We start from the raw sequence: 23,909 nt of genomic DNA on the forward strand, positions 1-23,909 counted from the left end.
TATAACGTAAAGGAAGCCAGCCCGTGACCGTCTACTTCTGACATCCCTTGTGAGCGGCGCCTTGCGCGGCTCGAACAGAGGGGGAGAGGGCGTGCGTCATCCGGGGGGGGTAGCTTCCTTGTAACGTAAAGGAAGCTATAGCCCGTGACCGTCCGTTCTGACATCCCTTGTGAGCGGCGCCGTTTGCGCGGCTTGACAGAGGGGAGTAACCTGCTGGTCTGCTTCATCCCCTGAGGCGACGGCAGTGCGGGCAGAGGCCGGCCGCTGCGCGTCGGTGAAGGGCGGGGGAGAAGGAGAGAGCGAGGCTCGCGGGAGGGGCTCCGGCGAGCGCTCAGCTATAACCACCGGCTCGGAAGGCCTTGAGAGCGGCGTTTTTTTCTTACGCGGCCTGGAAGAGGCAGCCGGAGAAGGTGGAGGATCGTGAAACATGGCGAGTCGAGCCCGCAGGGTCGACATCGGCAAGTCCTCACACTGTTCGCAGCCGCCCGTGAAGGGCGCGGGCTGCGTGGTCGAAACCCAGGCAGAGAGCGCAGATCACGTGGCGGTCTCCGTCGCTGAGCGCGGCTCTGCACGAGCCACAGGATGAGCGAGGCATTTGCAACAAAGCCTCGCGCTCTTTTAGATGCAAAGTGTGTCGCGGGGCGAACACACAAACACATACAACACAGAGCAGTAAAAGGATATATTCGCCGGATAGCGAAGCAGGCAGGGAAAGCTGAAGGCGGCGAAGGCGGCCGGCGTCCTCAGGCTGAGATCCTCGGCGTGCTGGTCGCTTGATTCGACGGCGGCTTCCTCAGAGAGCAGCGATGCGTAGAGCTTCGCTGAAAAGACAGAAATCAGAGAAGCAGCCTCCGAGCCCTGTTTATATACGCTAAGCCACACCCCTTTTCGCGGGCTGTGACGCATTAAGCGCGCCAAGCGCGCTCATTGGTCGTGACGTCACGCCAAGGGCTCAGCGGTAGGCTGCTGCAGTTGCCGCAGGGCAGCCAATGGGCACGCTAGTAAGCTTGCCCTAGGTCTGCAGGCTGCCGCACTGCGTTGACAAGATTATAAAAATTAAGGATAATTTTTGGCTTCAGTATCTCGAGAAAGAAAGGCTTTCCCGTAGCGTAAGCAACTACGCAATACGAGAGAACCTCTCGTAAGAGAACTGATGACATTTTAGTCTAGTTTTAGTCAATGAAAATTGTATTTTAGTCTCTTTTTAGTAATGTGATTCTATTTAACCCAGTCAATATAGAATTTCAAACAAGGCTATCTTATTATAGGCTATTTAGTAGGCATATATTTAGGGCTGTGACGGTGGCAGGTTTTTTTTTTACCACCGCGGTAATGGACCAACTACCGGCGGTGGTTGGGGGGTTATTTAAAAAAAAAAACTGGTTTTATATTTCCACACAAAGACGCGTGATATAGCCTACACTCTGCGCTTTGAGAGGGATGTGGGACGCAGGAAAACACGAAGATATCGATCTCCATCGATCTCTTTATGATATCTTTGTGTTTTCTACTTGATGTAAATTGGTTTGAAGAGCGAATTTTATCCTCCACAAGGCCGAAATATTTAGGCTATGTTTGAGATTGCGCTGCCAGAGAAAGTGAAACTAAAAATCACCCGCGCGTGTGAAGCGCGCTTTACAACTAAACTTGACGCGCCCTATGTCTATAACAAGCACAAACTGTGTTAAAAAGAATTTGACATGCAAGTACAAATGTAGGCCATCTGTCCTACAGCGTTTTTCTACGTTACCACAGTAAAGAATACGAATATAATAGGCCTAATTAAAAGCGAACCAAGAAACGTTATAATACCTTTAGAAAATGGGTGAGACGTGACGTGAGTGAAGATTTGGGAAAAGAAACAAGAGATTCCATGCAGGGATGAGTCACGATTTTTGGATATTCGATTAGTTTATTTAATTATAGGATATCGAATAGGTTGTGCGATTATTCTCTAAAATAAAATCTCCATGTTCTGGTGCTGATGCGGTGACGTGTTCATGTAACCAGAGACGCTGCCAATAACATGCAGCTGTCACAAAGAACCGGCAAAAGTAATGATTATGAATGTGTCAAATACATCAATGAGACATTTTAATAGAATAACTAATGGAGTAATATATTGTTAAATTCGCTGATAATCGGGTGACCAGATCGCAATCCAGAATTTAAAGCCGACAAAGCTATGGGTTCACGCACAACTCTCTCATTCGTCGTGACGTTAACATTTCGTCTCGTCTCGTTTTGGTCAACGAAAATGAAGAGACATTTTAGCATAGTTTTTATTTTTTTAAACCACATTTAGTCTCGTTTTTATTCGTCAACGATATTGCATTATACATGTATTTTAGTCATCGTCACATGACCATGCATTTACGTCTAGTCTCGTCTCGTTTTCGTCAGGTGATAACGGTTCGTTGACGACAATATTTCGTCATAATTTTCGTTGACGAAAGCAACACTAGTTTACTTGCGCATCCTCGACATCCAATCTTCGCGCTCACCTGTCAAGTTACCATCCACATGAGGCAGCGGAGTCAGAGACAGAGCAGACGGCCAGGCGTCCAACATCGTATGACTGCATACTTTCCTGCACAACCGGTCGGCACCTTTCTTTCCATGTAACGTTAGCCTAATTTTGTGATTGGCTATGCATATTGGCACTTCATATAGATGAAGTTGATAACCTGCTGTTTCAAACATTAAGTCAAAAATTATTTTTCAGACAGGCTATGGCTTGGGTCCTGTTTATGACTGTCAGACTGTTAATAAATTTGTGATTGAATCTCCGTTATTTTGTTTGTTTGTTTTTGTTTTCATGGGGGGCTCGTAGATATTCGAATATATTGCTTGATATTTGATGCCCGTTCGAATTAGATTTTTCTCAAAAGTGACAGCCCTATCATATACATAACTGTGTTTTCAGTGGTGTATAAAGACCTTACATAATGAACCGTTGTGTGTTTATTAGCTTAGAATGAGGCATTTCTCTCTACTCACACTGCGGGTCCGCTTACATCGACATGTTTCTACGGTGGCCCTGAACAGACAAATGTCACTGTTGTTCTTCATAAGAAGCGAACTAAAGTCAGCGAATAAAACACTGACACAATGATGAACAAGTAATAATATTTGCAATAACATAGATTTACTGAATAATTAGGTAAATATAATTTATTATTTTATATTTGTAAATAAACCTCATTGTTTAACTGGCTACTCTCTGCTGTCTCAGACGACATCACTTCCTGTCGGCCACCGTAACTTCTGTTGGGTGCAGTTCACAACCTCACCACTAGATGCTGTTAAACTTACACGCTGCACCTTTAAGATGTAAGGTCATGAATATTTTCCTCAAGTCTTGTGAGTTCATTGGTATAAATGTGAGTGTTGTTGTTTTGCCAGTTCCTGAGTCTCGGTTTGATCACGACTCTGAGGTGAGCGTTGAGGAAGAGGAGGCTGAGGAAGAAGAGGAAGAGCCGGTCGACGTCACGCCTCAGTCTCCGTCTCACTCAGCCACTCCTGAGGAGAACTACATCCCCGAGTCTCCTCCCATCTCTCCTGTGGAGCTGAAGAAGCAGCTGCCCAAATACCTGCCCGCTTTACAGGTACACACTCACACTCACTCACACACACACACACACACACACTCTCTCTCTCTCTGCTGTCTGTGCTCAGGGCTGTCGGAGCATAGAGGAGTTCCAGTGCTTGAACCGCATTGAGGAAGACACACACACTCTCACACACACACACACTCTCTCTCTCTCTCTCTCTGCTGTCTGTGCTCAGGGCTGTCGGAGCGTAGAGGAGTTCCAGTGCTTGAACCGCATTGAGGAAGACACACACACTCTCACACACACACACACTCTCTCTCTCTCTCTCTCTGCTGTCTGTGCTCAGGGCTGTCGGAGCGTAGAGGAGTTCCAGTGCTTGAACCGCATTGAGGAAGACACACACACACACACAAACACACATACACACTCTCACACACACACACACACTCTCTCTCTCTCTCTGCTGTCTGTGCTCAGGGCTGTCGGAGCGTAGAGGAGTTCCAGTGCTTGAACCGCATTGAGGAAGACACACACACACACACACACACACACACACACACACACGCACACACACACGCACACACTCACACACACACACACACACACACACACACACACACACACACACACAGTCAAGTTTATTTATATAGCGCTTTTCACAACACAGGTTGTATCAAAGCAGCTTCACAGTAATAAATTAGAACAATACATCAATGTTTGTTTCTAGTGGAACGTCTACGTTTGGTAATGCTGATCAATAGTATCGTTGATTGATTAATTAAATTAAATATCCCCAAATATCCCCAAATATCCCAAATATATAACACACACACACACTCTCTCTCTCTCCCACACACACACTCTCTCTCACACACACACTCTCACTCTCTCTCTGCTGTCTGTGCTCAGGGCTGTCGGAGCGTAGAGGAGTTCCAGTGCTTGAACCGCTTTGAGGAAGGCACACACACACTCACACACACACACACTCACACACTCTCTCTGCTGTCTGTGCTCAGGGCTGTCGGAGCGTGGAGGAGTTCCAGTGCTTGAACCGCATTGAGGAAGGCACACACACACTCACACACACACACACACACTCTCTCTCTCTCTCTGCTGTCTGTGCTCAGGGCTGTCGGAGCGTGGAGGAGTTCCAGTGCTTGAACCGCATTGAGGAAGGCACACACACACTCACACACACACACACACACTCACACACACTCTCTCTGCTGTCTGTGCTCAGGGCTGTCGGAGCGTAGAGGAGTTCCAGTGCTTGAACCGCATTGAGGAAGGCACACACACACACACACACACACACACACACACACTCACACACACTCTCTCTGCTGTCTGTGCTCAGGGCTGTCGGAGCGTAGAGGAGTTCCAGTGCTTGAACCGCATTGAGGAAGGCACACACACACACACACACACACACACACACACACACTCACACACACTCTCTCTGCTGTCTGTGCTCAGGGCTGTCGGAGCGTAGAGGAGTTCCAGTGCTTGAACCGCATTGAGGAAGGCACGTATGGAGTGGTGTATCGAGCGAAGGACAAGAAGACTGATGAGATCGTGGCCCTGAAGCGGCTGAAGATGGAGAAGGAGAAGGAGGGCTTCCCCATCACCTCTCTGCGGGAGATCAACACCATCCTGAAGGCCCAGCACCCCAACATCGTCACCGTCAGGGTCAGACAACACACACACACACACACATGCATGCTTTTCACTATTTCTGAAACTTTGCTTTTCAGTTATTACTTAAAGTTCTTCGATACCACATCAAACACTGCTAGCCTATCTGATAAAGTTCAAACATTATTAAAAACAAGTGAACAGTCAATAATAAAATAAGAACAAATACACAAATACTCAAGCAGGGATTCATACTAAATAACAAAGTTTCAGTCTAACAGTAGTGTTCAGGTACAGAAATTAATAATTAAGCCTAAATGTAAAATAATACTATTTGTTCACTGTAGAAATTAAATATAGTTTCATCTTTGTTAAAGCTGTATTTTATTGTTTTATTAAAATAAATGACACAGAGAACAGCAGGAATATTAGGCTGATGTCACTTTAAGACCGAATAAACTGGCATAACCGAGAGAATACTTGCCGAGACGGGCATTTAGACGAGTATTTTGTGGGAAGGAGAAAAAAAGAGAAAGAAAAAGGAATAGAGAGGAAGAAAAAGAAATAGAGAGAGAAAGAAAAAGGAAAAGAGAAAGAAAGGAAGAGAGAAAGAAAAAGGAAGAGAGTAAGAAAAAGGAAGAGAGAAAGAAAAGAAGAAAGAGAACGAAAAAGGAAGACAGAAAGAGAAAGAAAAAGGAAGACAGAAAGAGAAAGATAGGAAGAAAGAAAAAAGGGAAGAGAGAGAGAAAAAGAGAGAAAGAGAAAGGAAGAGAGAAAGAAAAAGGAAGACAGAAAGAAAAAGAGAAAGATAGGAAGAACGAAAGAAAAAGAGATAAAGAGAAAGAAAGGAAGAGAGAGAGAAAGAGAAAGAAAAAGGGAGAAAGAGAAAGAAAAAGGAAGACAAAGAGAAATAAAGAGAGAAAGTGAAAGAAAAAGAGAGAAAGAGAAAGAAAAAGGAAGACAGAAAGAGAAAGAAAAAGAGAGAAAGAAAAGAAGACAGAAAGAGAAAGAAAAATGAAGACAGAAAGAGAAAGATAGGAAGAACGAAAGAGAAAGAGAAAGAAAGGAAGAGAGAGAGAAAGAGAAAGGGAGAAAGAGAAAGAAAAAGGAAGACAGAAAGAGAAAGAAAAAGTGAGAAAGAGAAAGAAAAAGAGAGAAAGAGAAAGATGGGAAGAGCGAAAGAGAAAGAAAAAAGGAAGACAGAAAGAGAAAGAAAAAGAGATAGAAAGAGAAAGAAAAAGGAAGACATTAAGAAAAAGAAAGAGAGAAAGAGAAAGAAAAAGGAAGACAGAAAGAGAAAGAAAAAGAGAGAAAGAGAAAGAAAAAGGAAGACAGAAAGAGAAAGAAAAAGAGAGAAAGAAAAAGGAAGACAGAAATCGATCCAATAAATCGATCTGAAAAAAGAAAATGAAATGATTGTAGGAACAGTAAGTCTTTCTCAAGTCTTCCTTAAGTCTTCCACAAGTCTTCCTCAAGTCTTCCACAAGTCTCTTCCTCAAGTCTTCCACAAGTCTCTTCCACAAGTCTTCCACAAGTCTTCCACAAGTCTTCCTCAAGTCTTCCACAAGTCTTCCACAAGTCTTCCATAAGTCTTCCTCAAGTCTTCCACAAGTCTTCCTCAAGTCTTCCTCAAGTCTTCCTCAAGTCTTCCACAAGTCTTCCACAAGTCTCTTCCTCAAGTCTTCCACAAGTCTTCCACAAGTCTTCCTCAAGTCTTCCTCAAGTCTTCCACAAGTCTTCCACAAGTCTTCCACAAGTCTTCCTCAAGTCTTCCACAAGTCTTCCACAAGTCTTCCACAAGTCTTCCTCAAGTCTTCCACAAGTCTTCCTCAAGTCTTCCTCAAGTCTTCCTCAAGTCTTCCTCAAGTGTTCCTCAAGTCTTCCACAAGTCTTCCACAAGTCTTCCACAAGTCTTCCACAAGTCTTCCACAAGTCTTCCACAAGTCTTCCACAAGTCTTCCACAAGTCTACAGCGGAAATACATCTACAGTGGAATAAACCTTGCATATATATACGCCTCATTAATCAAACCCTCTGTGAGAGTAGAGAATATTTAGACCATAAACACATCAAGACTGGATCCCTCCTCGTGTGAAATACCACTGTTCACTTATTAACTAACAATGACAAAGAGTATTAAATGTTATAACAATTATATATCTAACAAATATATTTCTCAGTCAGTTCATTAAATTTAAATCATTAACTCAGACATTATTGTGTCTCCTAAATATTCTTACCAGATATTAAACTAATTTTATTGTAATAATATTAATAACCTTTGTAGTGGTTGTTCATGAGTGTGTGCTTGTTCTTGCAGGAGATCGTCGTCGGCAGTAATATGGATAAAATCTACATTGTGATGAATTATGTAGAGCATGACCTGAAGAGCCTCATGGAGACCATGAAACAGCCCTTCCTGCCTGGTATGACCTATGACCTTAACCTTGGGAATTCATGATGTCTATTAGGCACATTGATTTTTTTCCAGGCACTTTTGCCCAATTCCAAACTACATTAGTCTTCATAACTACTATTACTGTAGTATTTAATCATATTTAAGTGAGATATATATAATAGATCTTGAAGGCTGGAAATGAAAAACGGCTTATATTCACGTGTGCGTAATTATTAGACACATTTACTTTTACAGATGAAATAAGACAGAAAAGCGATTTAACTCAGACTGGAAAGTCAAATATTATGAAATGCTCATGAGAAGAATGAAGTTCTAGAAGCTGCCGTTAAAGCTGCTCTCCGCGATGCTGGGTGACGTCACTTCTTGTTGACGTTCGAAGTATTGTCAAACAAAATGGAGGCTAGCTCAACCCTCCCTCCTCCTCATCCCGTCCCCGTCCCCTCCCTCCTCATCCCGTCCCGTCCCCTCCCTCCTCATCCCGTCCCCTCCCTCCTCCTCATCCCGTCCCCCTCCCTCCTCCTCATCCCCTCCCCCTCTCTTCTCCTCATCCCGTCCCCTCCCTTCTCCTCATCCCGTCCCCTCGACCCTCCTCCTCCTCATCCCATCTCCTCCCTCCTCCTCATTCCGTCCCCGTCCCCTCCTCATTCCGTCCCCGTCCCCTCCCTCCCCCTCATCCCGTCTCCCTCCCTCCTCCTCATCCCGTCTCCCTCCCTCCTCCTCATCCCGTCCCCTCCCTCCTCCTCATCCCGTCTCCCTCCCTCCTCCTCATCCCGTCTCCCTCCCTCCTCCTCATCCCGTCCCCTCCCTCCTCCTCATCCCGTCTCCCTCCCTCCTCCTCATCCCGTCCCTTCCCTCCTCCTCATCCCATCCCCGTCCGTCCCCTCCCTCCTCCTCATCCCGTCCCCTCGACCCTCCCTCCTCCTCATCCCGTCCCTTCCCTCCTCCTCATCCCGTCCCCGTCCCCTCTCTCCTCAGCCCGTCCCCTCCCTCCTCCTCATCCCGTCCCCTCCCTCCTCCTCATCCCATCCCCGTCCCCTCTCTCCTCATCCCGTCCCCTCTCTCCTCATCCTGTCCCCTCCCTCCTCCTCATCCCGTCCCCTCCCTCCTCCTTATCCCGTCCCCCTCCCTCCTCCTCATCCCGTCCCCTCCCCCTCCCTCCTCCTCATCCCGTCCCCTCCCCCTCCCTCCTCCTCATCCGTCCCCTCCCCCTCCCTCCTCCTCATTCCATCCCCTCCCTCCTCCTCATTCCATCCCCTCCCCCTCCCTCCTCCTCCCGTCCCCTCCCCCTCCCTCCCTCCTCATCCCGCCCCCTCCCTCCTCCTCAACCGTCCCCTCCCTCCTCCTCATCTCGTCCCCTCCCTCCTCTTCATCCTGTCCCCTCGACCCTCCCTCCTCCTCATCCCGTCCCCTCGACCCTCCCTCCTCCTCATCCCGTCCCCGTCCCCTCCCTCCTCATCCCCTCTCCCTCCCTTCTCCTCATCCCGTCCCCTCCCTTCTCCTCATCCCGTCCCCTCCCTTCTCCTCATCCCTTCCCCTCGACCCTCCCTCCTCCTCATCCCGTCCCCTCGACCCTCCCTCCTCCTCATCCCGTCCCCTCGACCCTCCCTCCTCCTCATCCCGTCCCCTCCCTCCTCATCCTGTCCCCTCCCTCCTCATCCTGTCCCCTCCCTCCTCCTCATTCCGTCCCCTCCCTCCTCCTCATCCCGTCTCCTCCCTCCTCCTCATTCCGTCCCCGTCCCCTCCTCATTCCGTCCCCTCCCTCCTCCTCATCCCGTCTCCCTCCCTCCTCCTCATCCCGTCTCCCTCCCTCCTCCTCATCCCGTCCCCTCCCTCCTCCTTATCCCGTCTCCTCCCTCATCCTCATTCCGTCCCCGTCCCCTCCTCATTCCGTCCCCGTCTCCCTCCCTCCTCCTCATCCCGTCTCCCTCCCTCCTCCTCATCCCGTCTCCCTCCCTCCTCCTCATCCCGTCTCCCTCCCTCCTCCTCATCTCGTCCCCCTCCTCATCCCGTCCCTGCCCTCCTCCTCATCCCGCCCCCTCCCTCCTCCTCATCCCGCCCCCTCCCTCCTCCTCATCCCGTCCCCTCCCTCCTCCTCATCCCGTCCCCTCCCTCCTCCTCATCCCGTCCCCTCGACCCTCCCTCCTCCTCATCCCTTCCCTGCCCTCCTCCTCATCCCGCCCCACCCTCCTCATCCCATCCCCCTCATCCCCATCCCATCCCCCTCATCCCGTCCCCTCCCTCCCCTCCTCCTCCCATCCCCCTCATCCCGTCCCCTTCCTCCTCCTCATCCCGTCCCCTCGACCCTCCCTCCTCCTCATCCCGCCCCCTCCCTCCTCCTCATCCCGCCCCCTCCCTCCTCCTCATCCCGCCCCCTCCCTCCTCCTCATCCCGCCCCACCCTCCTCCTCATCCCATCCCCCTCATCCCGTCCCCTCCCTCCTCCTCATCCCGTCCCCTCGACCCTCCCTCCTCCTCATCCCGCCCCCTCCCTCCTCCTCATCCCGCCCCACCCTCCTCCTCATCCCGTCCCCCTCATCCCGTCCTCCTCCCTCCTCCTCATCCCGTCCCCTCCCTCCTCCTCAACCGTCCCCTCCCTCCTTCTCATCCCGCCCCACCCTCCTCCTCATCCCACCCCCCTCATCCCGTCCTCTCCCTCCTCCTCATCCCGTCCCCTCGACCCTCCCTCCTCCTCATCCCGCCCCCTCCCTCCTCCTCATCCCGCCCCCTCCCTCCTCCTCATCCCGCCCCCTCCCTCCTCCTCATCCCGCCCCACCCTCCTCCTCATCCCGCCCCCCTCATCCCGTCCTCCTCCCTCCTCCTCATCCCGTCCCCTCCCTCCTCCTCAACCGTCCCCTCACTCCTCCTCATTCTGTCCCCTTCCCCTCCCCTCCCTCCTCCTCATTCTGTCCCCTTCCCCTCCCCCCTCCTCATCCCCATCCCGTCCCCCTCATCCCATCCTCTTCCTCCTCCTCATTCCGTCCCCGTCCCCTCCCTCCTCCTCATCCTCTCCCCCTTCCTCCTCCTCATCCCGTCCCCTCCCTCCTCCTCATCCCGTCCCCTCCCCCTCCCTCCTCCCCATCCCGTCCTCTCCACCCTCCCTCCTCCTCATCCCGTCCCCTCCCCCTCCCTCCTCCTCATCCCGTCCCCTCCCTCCTCCTCATTCCTCATCCTTTTTGTGAATCTATCCGAGTCAAACTTTTGTGTAAAAGCATAATTAGAATGGAAACGCCACTTTTAAGTTTGACCATAGTTTCGTGTCAAATTGCCTTTTGAATGGGAGTTCTGCCAAACACTAACTGATAAAGTGAGTCGTACAAAATCTTTCTTTTTAGTAAACTCTGTGAACACACACACTGTTCTCAGTGCTGGAGTTCATGTGTAGAGCCCCTGGTGATACTTCCAGCACAGTTTCATGTTGTGTCGAGCCTTCTTAGTGTTTTAAAAATAGCGATTTTTGATGCTATCATAGTCGTGCCCCATGCACTCCCATTCAATTTGACCGAAAACGAAAATACTGTCAAACTTAAAAGTGCCGTTTCCATTCTAATTATGATTTTAAACGAAAGTTTGCCTCGGGTAGAGTAACAAAAAGACCCTAGGTTGCATTTGGTGAGAGTTACGCTTGAAGAGTAGTAAACACATGAAGACTGGTCTTTATAGGCGTTATAGACCGACAGATTGAGAGTGAGTCTTGAGCGACCAGCAGCAGATCCTCTTGAGCCACTGTTTGAAGAATTCATCTTCCAGAATCTGACAGTAAGTTTTGGGAGTTTATTTTTAGCCTGAAGTCCGTTTTGCAGAGATGGACTAAAAATAAACTCCCAAAACTTACTGTCAGATTCTGGAAGATGAATTCTTCAAACCGTGGCACAAGAGGATCTGCTGCTGGTCCTTCAAGAGTATCTCTCAATCTGTCGGTCTATAAAAATAAAATAAAAATTGTGACCCTGGATCACGTCACGTCAAATTTCCTACCGTAAATATATAAAACTTATTTTTGTGAGTGAATGCAGCACAATCACCAACATAAATGCACAACTTTAAAAGAGATTTTCTCAATGTTTTGATTTTTTTGCATCCTCAGATTCCAGATGTTCAATCGTTGTATCTCAGCCAAATATTGTCTTATCATAACAAACCAAACATCAATGGAAAGCTTATTTATACAGCTTTCAGATGGTGTGTAAATCTCAATTTCAAAAAATGTACCCATGTGACTGGTTTTGTGGTCCAGGGTCATATATATGTATATGCATATGTATTTATATATTTATTTTCCTGCCTGGAAAAAAAATATGATCAGAAAATCAACGTGTCTAATAATTCTGCACGCACCACAGTGATTCGATGAGGAGGTTGACTTGTGATGTTTCTGTCCCGTTGAGGCGAGGTCAAGACGCTGATGATCCAGCTGCTGAGGGGTGTTCGGCATCTGCATGATAACTGGATCCTCCATCGGGACCTGAAGACCTCAAACCTGCTGCTCAGCCACAAGGGCATCCTGAAGGTCAGACAGCGTGACCTCATCACAAAACTCACATGGAAACTGTTTTTATTCATTGTTTTATTCAGATTAATGATATTTTCCTATCAGCTGGATTCATCCGTTACCAGGGCTGGGCTAAACATATTGATTTTTGATTGAATCAACTGATATTGATTCTTGAATCCCAGGTTCGATCTTTAGTCAGTGCTGCTTTCAGTTGATGCGAGAACTAAACTTCACTACACACTAAAAAACAAAAAAAAATAACAGTAATATTGTTTAACAGTGTAAATCATCTGTTTTCTATGTGAATATATAGTTGTGTAATTTATTCCTGTGATCAAAGCTGAATACTCCAGTCTTCAGTGTCATATGATCCTTCAGAAATCATTCTAATATGATTTAATGATCAAGAAACATTTATGATTATTATTAATGTTGAAAACAGTTGTGTACATTTTTATCAGGATTCTTTGATGAATAGAAAGTTCAAAAGAACAGCATTTATTTGTAAGATATTTGTAATTTGTAGTGATTACAATTTAGCTCAAAGGAATTATTAATTAATTTATAGGGAATTCAAAAGAGTCACTTATTACAACCGAGCAAATGACTCGTTCGCGGTTCATTTGAACTGGCTGCAATTATCAACTCTGCAACGGATATAAATATCCGAACTATAGTGAAACACTATATAGTTAGCAAGGTAACTTAGATCAGAAGTTTAAGACATTAAATTTGTAAGCACAGTAACACAAGTAATATTTCTCTTTAAAATACAAACAAGAATTTATTGATTATTCTAACACATACAACTAATATCTAACACAGACACACACATTCATACGCGTTGCAGAAAGAAAGAGAGTAAGGAAAGTGAGATGATGTAGTCCCAAGTTTCTATGCACTTATAAAACACAACCTGAATGAACCATCAATCATTAGTTTAACCCTTTTATCGTTTCCTAGGTTATCAAATACACCAGTTCAGTTTAAGAGTCTGGAGGCAGTACTTGCTTGTCTTTGCTTTTGGGGATTCCCTTTTGTTGAGTGTAAAGGGTTTTCCCGGTCCGTTCGTTGGCTGGTCTCCGCGTGCCTGATGTCTGGGTCACATGGTCAGTCACGTGGCGTGCTGGCGGAATGAAAGTCTTTGTTTGAAGCTGGCTTTGCAGAAGAAACGTGGCTCGAAATCTTGTCGCAAAACTTAACTTAGAACCGAGACTCACAACGGAAAAGAAAGGAAACTAAGAAAAGAAAGGAAATTGAGAAGAGTAGATGATGGCTTGAATGAAGCTGTTTAACCCATGTTCTTCAGATCTTGATTTGGGTTATTTCGTCTGCGCGTTTACATGGTTACTTGTCTGTCTTAGATCTTCATCTCCCGCTGCATTTTTGGTTCTGCACTGAAACTCTAAACTTTGTTCTGGTGTTAAGATTTTAAACTCAAATGTCCGCCCAGCCTCCTGGATCAGTTCTAACCAATTAGACACTGTCTTTGTTTAGGAGGTGGCGTTCTCTTCACTTCTTATCATAAATCAAGCTTATCTGTGCTCTCCTTACTCTCTAAGCTCTAGCAAAGAGTACAGAGGCCACAGCTAAGACATTATTACTATTATAAGAATCCGAAACATTTTCCACAGATTTCAATCAAGCCATCCTTTGAATTAAGAACATACGATCATATCGATATGAAACAACACATTTTCATTCAAAAATCTAACAATTATAACAATTACATGAATTGTATGGCATCTAAGCATATCAGATACACCCATCTATTGTAGGAACAATATAGAATCATGTCGTTGCATGATGCTTGATCTATAAGTCCATTGAAAATTGTTCTTGAATGATTTTATTTATGTTATAGGTAAAATCTCAGCTCTGTGGTTTGAAACGATTTTACACCCTGAGGTCTATCAGAGGTCCTTACGGAGGGGGGAGTCTGGAATGTTGTGGGCTCGAGCAGCTTCTGCTGTTATCTTGATCGGGCTGAATTGTGCTATCTCTGAGCCAATCATTCTTTTCCAAGCTATCTTACATTGACCAGTTCTTCCTTTAGTTGGGCTCATCTTCTTTGAAGCTTGCATGACCATAAAGTTCTTAGCTGGGGGTTTTCGTTGTCCAGCGGAGACTGGCTGGCTGGAGCCTTCTTTTATGGCTCTGGGGTTGGTGATTTGGTGTCTGGAATGTTCAGTTCTGTGAGAAATTATGTTTGAACAATTCACCTGGAAGATTCATTTGTGTTTGTTTCGCACTCAATCCTACATATTTTAAATAGAAGCTTTTGTAACATTAAACACTACTGTTCAAAAGTTCGGGGTCAGTAGGTTTTGTTTTTGGTGGGGGGGGGGGATAAAAGAAATCGATTAGGTTACTGACGTAACCCAGGTTCTCTGATAACATGAAGTGAGGTATCTCACTATGGGAACGCCTCTGGGCGTGACCGATCGCGGAAGCACCAATTACACCACGTCTGCCAACCGTGGCAGACCAATCGCTGCAGCGATTAGGGAGTCCTGCCTCCCTGTATATAAACCGCAGCTATCTGCCGTTTCGTCATTCTCCGCATATCTCTTCTCCGTGCGAAAAGGCAAGGAGGGCAATGTTGTGAGATACCTCACTTCATGTTATCAGAGAACCTGGGTTACGTCAGTAACCTAATCGTTCTCTTTCTAACATTCGTTCGTATCTCACTATGGGATATAGACAACTCCCGTATTGCCGATATGCTGACGAAGCAGACTGAAGACGAGAGGGTTAAAGTACAGTTATACCAGTAACTCAGCATCACTGACCCAGACGAGAAACAGAATAATCTGAGAAAATCCGTTCTTAGAGAACCATCCTATACCACCTGACTACTCACTCCCAGAACTGAGTGTACCAGAGAGGGTTCTGTTACATCCAGTCTATAGAAACGAATAAATGTGTGCGGAGAGGACCAGCTGGCTGCCGCGCAAATTTCTTGAATCGAAATACCTTTAAATAGAGCCAAGGACGTAGACATTCCTCGAGTAGAATGCGCTCGTAGACCTACTGGGGGCTCTAAATTCATGCTATTGTAACATAACACGATAGCCTCTACCACCCAGTGGGAAAGACGTTGACGGGAGATAGGTTTTCCCTTGTAAGCGTCAGCCCACGAGACGAACAGCTGATTGCTCTTACGCAATGTGCGGGTTCTCTGTACATACATATACAGCGTACGAACCGGACATAAACAGTTTAGCCTCTCCTCCTCTGTAGATGAAAAAGGAGGTGGGTGAAAAGCCAACAAGTCCACAGGTTTTATCCTATCCGCGTGATCGTAGACCTTAGGCACGAACGCCGGGTTAGTTCTAAAAAGTACTCTTAGACCACCTGGAGCGAACTCCATACATGAGGGGTGAACTGATAAAGCATGCAGCTCACTCACCCTCTTTGCTGATGGTGCATCGTCGCCGGCCAGGGAGAAGAACAGGGGACAGTGTGCGTCTTCGCGCGATGCGTAGAGATCTACGGCAGCCTGGCCGAATATCTCCCATAACCTGAGGACCACCTGGGGGTGGAGTCTCTACTCCCCGTACAGAGGATTCCCCCTGGATAGTAGATCCGCTCCTCTGTTCATTATTCCCGGGACATGCGTCGCGCGTAATGAGAGGAGAGACCTGCTGCTCCACATTATTAGTTTCTCCGCTAACCTGTGAAGCATGTGAGAACGAACCCCTCCCTGCCGATTTATGTATGCAATCACCGTTGTATTGTCTGTCCTGACCAATACGTGATGACTCTTGAGAAAATGCACAAAATGTCTCAGAGCTAGAAACACTGTCAATAGCTCTAGAAAATTGATGTGCCTCTCTCTCAGTACCGGAGACCAAACTCCTCTCACTGTTCTGCCCTCGAACACTGCGCCCCAGCCTGTGAGAGATGCATCCGTCGTCACCACTTTTCTCAGTATAATAGGACCTAGAGGGCATCCTGTCCTGAGAAAAGATGGGACTCTCCAATAACGGAGAGCGCTCGCGCATTCTGGTGAGACCCGCACTCTGCGGTTGAGGCGGCTCTTGGGGCGAATGCCTTGTGACGCTGTCCAGTTCTGAAAATCTCTCATTCGCAGTAGTCCCAGGGGAACCACTGACACAGATGAGGCCATCAAACCTAGTAGCCGAAGACACATCCTGAACGAGACTGATCTCCCTATTTGAAAAAGGGAGAGACAGCTGTGAATCGTCTTGATGCGATCCTCTGATAGGAAAGCTCGGAACGTCACAGAATCCAGCCTGAGACCCAAGTAGACTATTTCTCAAGATGGAGAAAGACAACTCTTCGTCTGGTTTATCTTGAAACCTAATCTCTCCAGATGCGTCACAAGTGTGTGTGTGTCGCTCTCTGCCTGCCGTTGGCACGGCGCGCAGATGAGAAGATCGTCTAGATATGCTGAAACTCTGAGCCCTAATCTCCTTAATGGAGTCAGGGCCCCTTCCACACACTTGCTGAATACTCGGGGGGCTAAAGCCAGGCCAAACGGAATTCTCGTAAACTCGTATGCTGTGCTCTGATAGGCGAACCTCAGATATTTCCTGTGCGCAGGAAAAATATCTGTGAAAATATGCGTCCTGGAGATCCACCGAGGTGAACCAGTCTCCTTGCCGAATATTTTGGCACAGCGTTTTGACAGACAGCATTTTGAATTTGTATTTTCTGAGGTGTCTGTTGAGAACCCTTAAATCCAGAAAGGGACGGAGACCCCCCCCCCTCTTTTGGGAATCACAAAATAACGGGAGTAGAAACCCTTCTGGCTCTCTGCCGTTGGAATCACTCTTATCACTCCTTTTCTCATTAAAGAGGCTATTTCCTCCTCTAAAACCAGAGCTGCTTCCCCTTTGGCCACTGAGATTACCACTCCATTGAACAGAGGAGGTTTTACAGCGAATTGAAGCCTGTATCCCCTCTCTATAGTGGTCTGTACCCAGGGATGAACTGCGCATGCGCACCAGTTCACTGCCTGAGCAGCGAGTGGGCCTTTCCCATCTCTGTTCACTAGAGGTGCCGCAGCACACTCTAGCGGCAACGGGGGGGAATACCGCTCCAGTGAAGGAGTTATAGTGGTATTCATTTGTGATAGTTTTAGTGATTTTTTTTGTGATCTTTTTCTCTTTTTATCCCACTCTGCGCCCTCGGTCCTTGACCTGGATGCGTCAGAGAAAACTTTATTTTTGATGGGATGCTTGTGAACGTTAGACCTTCTCCCCCCATAACAGACCTCGAAGGTGGAGGGGGAGAAAAACTCTTGGGGGGCACTGGTAGAGAACTGGCCACATTCCCGCACATGCTGAACTCTGAACTGTCCACACGAACACATTTTATCCTTGCATTCCTTCTCCTTTTCCCCGCGGGAGGGAGAGAGGAATCGCTCTGAAGGGATGGGACAGATAAACCCTGGGTGCTGTCTCCCAACCCTTCCTGTCGCCGAACTGGCATATCAGGTAGACCGCCTCTTCTTATTCCCCTGAGGGGCAGCCGGTCGGTGTTTCGTGGCTGCGGCTGCGAACGACTGTTTTGGCCGAACGAAACCGGGCTTTGACTGCGGAGCCGTGTTGCCCTGCTGTTGCGGTGGCGCGGGGCGGGAAGGCTGATAAGCAGAGTGCCCGCCTCTCCCTGAGGGCTTGAAATTCGGCCGGTTCGGGTGATAAGGCCGATCGGCCGGTTTTCTGGGGAGACAGACCTGGAAAGCTTCTCCCTCCTTCTTTCGCAGGTCACACTGCTGAGGCATTGCCGTCACCGTCGAGCCGAACGGTGCCTTTGGATCTATAGGGGCATCCAAAAACTCCACTTTCTCCTTGTCAGAGAGTCCTGACAAACCCAGCCACAGCGATCTCTCCCCCACAACTGCTAAGCCCATACTTCGACCGCAACTTTGAACTGCTCCGCGGGACGTGCGCAGGTTTAACCCTCTGGAGTCTGAGCGGTTTTCTGGGCCCTTGAGATGTTCTGACATGCTCTTACATTTGTGCTTTTTTCAGTTGCTTATAAACATATTAATGGCAAAGGTGTAAATTCACTCTATAAAGCACAAACAGGGCTACCATAATATGTGAGCCACGTGTATGTACATGTTTTAATTTTTGAGAGAATAATGTTTATGCGTGGATATTGAAAAAACTAAAAACTAAAATTTCTGAAATAAGGCCACAAAACACATAGTAAATATGTGTCAATAAGACTTTTGACCAATGGATGTCGTCGCCTATAGTTTTTTCTTCAAAATTATGTGAAAATAGTCTTGCTTTATCGTTCAAATAAAACCATACATTGATTTAAATTGATGTAAAACAGGTTTTGCTTGGAAAGCCAATATGCGAGGGGGCGTGAACGAGGAGTGGTTTTCACCTGAATTACCACCCACTCTGCATAATGATGAGCCATTCACACAGGTGTGAAACTGGCTGAGCCACAATGCTTGGACAAAAGATATTTAGAAGAAGACTTATATTGACCATTTAAGATTTTGCTTACATCTATCTTGTACATATGTTGTGCTATTTTATTAAAAAGGTTACAATTACAACAATAATTACAATTTCAACAATATTTCAAGTGTACTCTTTCTTTGTAAAAAAAGAGAAAGATTATAGGCCTACATTTTATCTATATATTCATTACTTTGAATATAGCCAACATTGGAACAGCTAACATCTTAGTTGATGACTTTATTTTTGACAAAAATATTAGGCTATTTTATATATAGAAATTGCTAAACAAAAGCTTATTTGACGAGGCAGTATATTCTACAGTAAAAACTGTACCCAAATCTACTAAACAAAATGTTGTCTTTCATATTTCGCCTGACTGTAAAGTTGTTTTCATGAAATATTAGGGCATATAAATGTTAATTTGCAGTTTACGTTGCTTATACAAATAGCCAACATTTTATTTCAACATATTTCAGTCGATTTTTACTCATCTCAGTATAGCAATACAGTTTGCTAAAACATCATCATTCGTTGACGATAGGCTTTTTACTTTAAATCCAGGAAAGTTGTTAATGAAAAAAATTATTAAAATTAAGATACAATTGATACAAAACGAAATTCGTTTTAAAGAAAGGATTTGTACTTTCTGTTTTGAGGTCTCTGTGAAAGTTTGAAAGTCTTTTAGTGTTTTTTTTTTTAGAGCTCGCGTCCATAATGGAGAAAAAACAGAGCGCATGCCGTTCATTCGTCAATAAACAGAAACCCGAGAAGGAAAAACTTACTAGTATTCCTCAGCTAGTATTCCTCATTATTCCTCACAGCGCTGCAAGACGGTGTAAGCAAGTAATGTTCTGAATAAACTTGTGTTTTGGTTTTCTCGAGCTGATGGGGGCGTTCACAGGATTGCGCGGATTACCTCAGCCATTTGCGTTTGAATAGCGCGCGCTCTCCGTGGGCGGAGTCACATTACATTTGAATTAGCTCTAATTAGGTCGATTGGAATCGCTCTCTTTTAATACAGATTTCACAAGATGAGAATATTTGTTTTTTATATAAATTACTTCATTTAAAAGAAGAGATTTCAAGCTTCATAAAGACATATATCACTTGTATGTGTGAGAAGTATTCACTGAGTTATGGTTCATTTTCGGACGCGTTTCAGAATGGACTACACGGACAGAGAGAAGGCAGAACTCGCTTCGTGTTAATTTTTCTTTATTTGTCGAAAAGCACAACACTATGTTTTTATTGTGAGTATACACAAAAATAATACACATTTAACAGAATCGATTGATGTATGGAACTCCTATGGAAAATCAAAGTCAACAGAGTATTCATGAGTTTCTTTTACACTGATAAAAAAAAAGCGAGCTGGTATCGCCGGCGATACCGTCGACCTCAGGGGGTTAAATCTGCGATGACGCATATCTCTTCCCAGAGCACTGGGTTGGGAGATCCGGAGTCCAGCTGACGACCCATCTCCTCTAACAGCTCTGCTTGATAGGCAGTAAGGAGGGACGTCGCGTTCAAAGCGCGAACAGACAGTGCAGTTGATTTGTAGATCTTTTGAAAAACGGAGGCAGCAAAGCGCTCCGTTTTTCCTGGCAGTGAGGCTCCGGTTGAAGAGAGCGCTGCCCTGCGGCTCGGGTGCAGATGATTAGCTACCGATGTAGGGGGAGGATCTGCCATCCCTAGATCGTCCATTCCCTGAACATCTAGCCTTGAGAAACCCTTAACGGGCACTCGATGTGAAAAAGGCTTGTCCCAAAACTTCTTCATCTCCGCCACACAGGCCGGGACGGCTGGAATAAACTGCCTGGCCGGCGGGAGACGTGACGGGAGCCTCTTTCCATCATACAGGTCTCTTTCAGCTCCTTGACCTGCTTGTTGTGAAGGCCAGTCGATGGATAATCTAGCCGCGGCCCTGCGACAGACCTCGATTAGATCAGCGTCCACCTGTACAGGGGAGGGTGAACTCTCATCCTGTGCACTCGGTGGCCGAGACTGGATCGGGGGAAGAATGGCATCTTCCTCGTCGTCATCCTTGTCCTCGAGGAGGGTCGACAATACCTCGTCATCGTCATCTTCCTCTCCCGCTAACGGGTCGTCAAACAGCGGGGGAAGGACGGGTGACACTTTCTCCATCATCTCTGCCCATGAGCTAGTGGTTTGCGGACAATCCATGGGTTCCTCTCTGGGTTGAGCAGAGAGGCATGGGTCCGATTTTCCCGCGACTGCCACGCGAAGTCTCCTTTCACGGATCTTAGTCGAGAATGCAGCACAGTGCGGGCAGCCCTCGGGGTTGGACTGCCTGAGCGTGTTTAGTGCCCAGACAGGAGATGCAGAGGCTGTGTGCATCCCTAGCAGAAATCCACATTCCACAAGCACACGGGTGCGGAGGACGACCCTTTCCTCCGGGGCTCTCCGGTTCTATCGCAGTAGCCATGATAGAGCTAGCACTCTCTTCGTACGGTGAGTTACACCACAACGTGACAACTAGTACGGAGCTGTGCTGCGATTAGAGAGCTCTCTTATTCCTATCTCTTTTGGAGCATGGTGAGCGCACCGAAAAATACTCGGAAATAAAATTTTTGAAAAGGAAAACTCGTCTTGACACGTTAGTTATCTTACTCTTAAGTGACGAAGTCACTCGACAACTTAAGAATTGATTGCGTTAGGGACGTTACCTATCGGCTTCGTCGAGAAACTGTTAAGCAATAATTCCCAAGTCTGCTGAGGACAGCTTCCGAATCTTCCACGGGGAAGAGAGCGAGAATGACGAAACGGCAGATAGCTGCGGTTTATATACAGGGAGGCAGGACTCCCTAATCGCTGCAGCGATTGGTCTGCCACGGTTGGCAGACGTGGTGTAATTGGTGCTTCCGCGATCAGTCACGCCCAGAGGCGTTCCCATAGTGAGATACCGAACGAATGTTAGAAAGAGAACAATATATTTATTTAGCAAGTGACAGTAAAGACATTTACAATGTTACAAAAGATAAATGCTGTTCTTTTGAACTTTCTATTCTTCAAAGAATCCTGAAATATAAGTGTCCACAACTTTCTTTAACTTTGAGAATAATAATGAATGTTTCATCATATTTCTAAGGGATCATGTGACACTGAAGACTGGAGTAATGATGCTGAAAATTCAGCTTTGATGAAATTACATTTTACAATATATATTCACATAGAAAACAGCTGTTTTACATTGTAATAATATTTAAAAATATTACTTTTTTGTATTTTTAGTCAAATAAATGCAGCCTTGGTGAGCAGAAGAGACTTATTTTAAAAACCTAAAAAAATATTCCAAACTTTTGACCGGCAGTGTATATCCAAATTAATCTATATCGAATCGAGATTGGAATTTAATCGAATCACAAGCTTGTGAATCGGAAATGAATCGTGAAATTTGTGTCAATGCCCAGCCCTGCTAGTTACACATCATCACTTATATATCTTTTTGGGTGAACTGTCCCTTTAATGCTATTAATATGAATGTGATATTCAGAAGATTAGCTAAGATGTGAATGTGTTTTGTAGATTGGAGACTTTGGTTTGGCACGAGAGTACGGCTCTCCGCTCAAGCCCTACACACCTGTGGTGGTCACGCTGTGGTACCGGTCACCTGACCTGCTGCTGGGGGCAAAGGTCAGTCGATGACATCATCATCACACACACACCTGCAGGACAGAGCCGGAGATCAGGACGCCCCAGACATAATCACTAAATACAATGTAATGTGTGTACAGAGAGCAAGAATGGGGTCCAACCATATTTTTCACAGTGAACAAAAACATATAAGCCTTTAAGACCGACCTGCCGTGAGCTTTTAGATGAAGTCATGACTGATGCTCCTGTAGAAGCTGCAGAAATATTGTTTAAAGAGCCTATATGTACAATTTGGAAAGCCTTGTTATTAGCGACACCTGTCGGGAGCGCACGTGACGTCATCCGTTCGGTTTCCCCGACAAACACCCCGAGTCCGTCACATAAACATCAGCTTTTTATAGATAAACTAAAGTTTTGTTAAAAGCTGTTCACTTATTGACAATAAAAAAGTGATTAATACATGAAACCGTTACATATACGCCTTTAAATACTCCACTACCCATAATCCTGAAGACAGTCCTCAAAGCAAATCGAGTCAGTTATTTGTATACAATACACATTGTTTTGACAGTTTCACACAAAATCATGTTAATAATATCCTAATATTTTCATGCCTTATACAGTTTGCACTTTGATACACTCAGATTTGCTATATAGTATATATTTTGTAATCAGAAGTAAATAAGACATCCCATGATGTTGATTTATATTTTATATATGTGAATATTGTTTTGTAAACGTCAAATTAATTATTATTTTTTACGGCTGTGCAGCGATTAATCACATCCAAAATAAAAGTCTGTGTGCATAATATGTGTGTGTGTTCAGTGTATAATTATTCTGTATATATAAATACACACACATGCTTGTATATATTTCAGAAATTTTTATTATAATACAATAATATAATTTATTATATATAAATATTTTATAAATAAATACATGTTTCTTAATTATATACATGCATGTGTGTGTATTTATATATTCAGAATAATTATACACAGTACACACACACACATTATGCACACAGACTTTTATTTTGGATGTGATTAATCATTGCACAGCACTATTGCATTTGTACTGGAATGTTTTGTAATGACGTTCTGATAAATGATATTGCATTGATCTTTTGGATGTTTCTTTAGTCTCGTCTTCATCAGGTGTAGAACATCACTCTTGGAGTTGAGTTTGTTGATGGTAGACGCTCGCTCTCGCTGTGTTGGTGATGATCAGATGCTCATCAGCTTGTGCTCATGCTCTCGTGTGTCTCCTGACAGGAATACTCCACAGCCGTGGACATGTGGTCGGTGGGCTGTATATTCGGAGAACTGCTCACCCAGAAGCCTCTATTCCCTGGCAAATCTGAGATTGATCAAATTAACAAAATTTTCAAGGTATGTTTCATCACATCCTGAAAGTCTTCAGTTATTAAACCAGTGATTTCTGATAAGACTATTACAATATACTCATCAGTGTTGATATTCATATTCATTCTTTATTGTCCTCGATAGAGAGTTGTGTTCACAGACTGTAGCTTCACAACATTCTTCACGCATAACATGCACACACCACACAGAAGTCTGCACACATAAATAGACATATATTGCAAAAAAAAATCTGTAGTTGCTGAGGACGTTCAAACTATATGTAATGTTGTAATATATTAAAACTATTAAAAGCACTTGGTGGCCGCAATAATGCAGATATATACAGATTAATCGTGATAAATAAACACTTATTTTT

General features: G+C 45.6%; 1 protein-coding gene across 7 annotated transcripts in view; it reads left to right on the forward strand.

The window, feature by feature from the left end:
* Nucleotides 1-23,909, forward strand: part of cdk11b (cyclin dependent kinase 11B) — a 65,336-nt gene that overhangs the window by 31,154 nt on the left and 10,273 nt on the right. For all 7 annotated transcript variants that reach the window (XM_081348133.1, XM_081348137.1, XM_081348135.1 and 4 more), the window contains 6 exons: nucleotides 3,406-3,608; nucleotides 5,031-5,243; nucleotides 7,510-7,615; nucleotides 11,993-12,114; nucleotides 22,098-22,205; nucleotides 23,444-23,560. In XM_081348133.1, coding sequence (XP_081204259.1) covers nucleotides 3,406-3,608; nucleotides 5,031-5,243; nucleotides 7,510-7,615; nucleotides 11,993-12,114; nucleotides 22,098-22,205; nucleotides 23,444-23,560 — 869 coding nt within the window. The remainder of the gene's footprint in view (nucleotides 1-3,405; nucleotides 3,609-5,030; nucleotides 5,244-7,509; nucleotides 7,616-11,992; nucleotides 12,115-22,097; nucleotides 22,206-23,443; nucleotides 23,561-23,909) is intronic.

Source organism: Scardinius erythrophthalmus (genome assembly GCF_964197995.2).
Source record: "Scardinius erythrophthalmus genome assembly, chromosome: 20".
NCBI lineage: Eukaryota > Metazoa > Chordata > Actinopteri > Cypriniformes > Leuciscidae > Scardinius > Scardinius erythrophthalmus.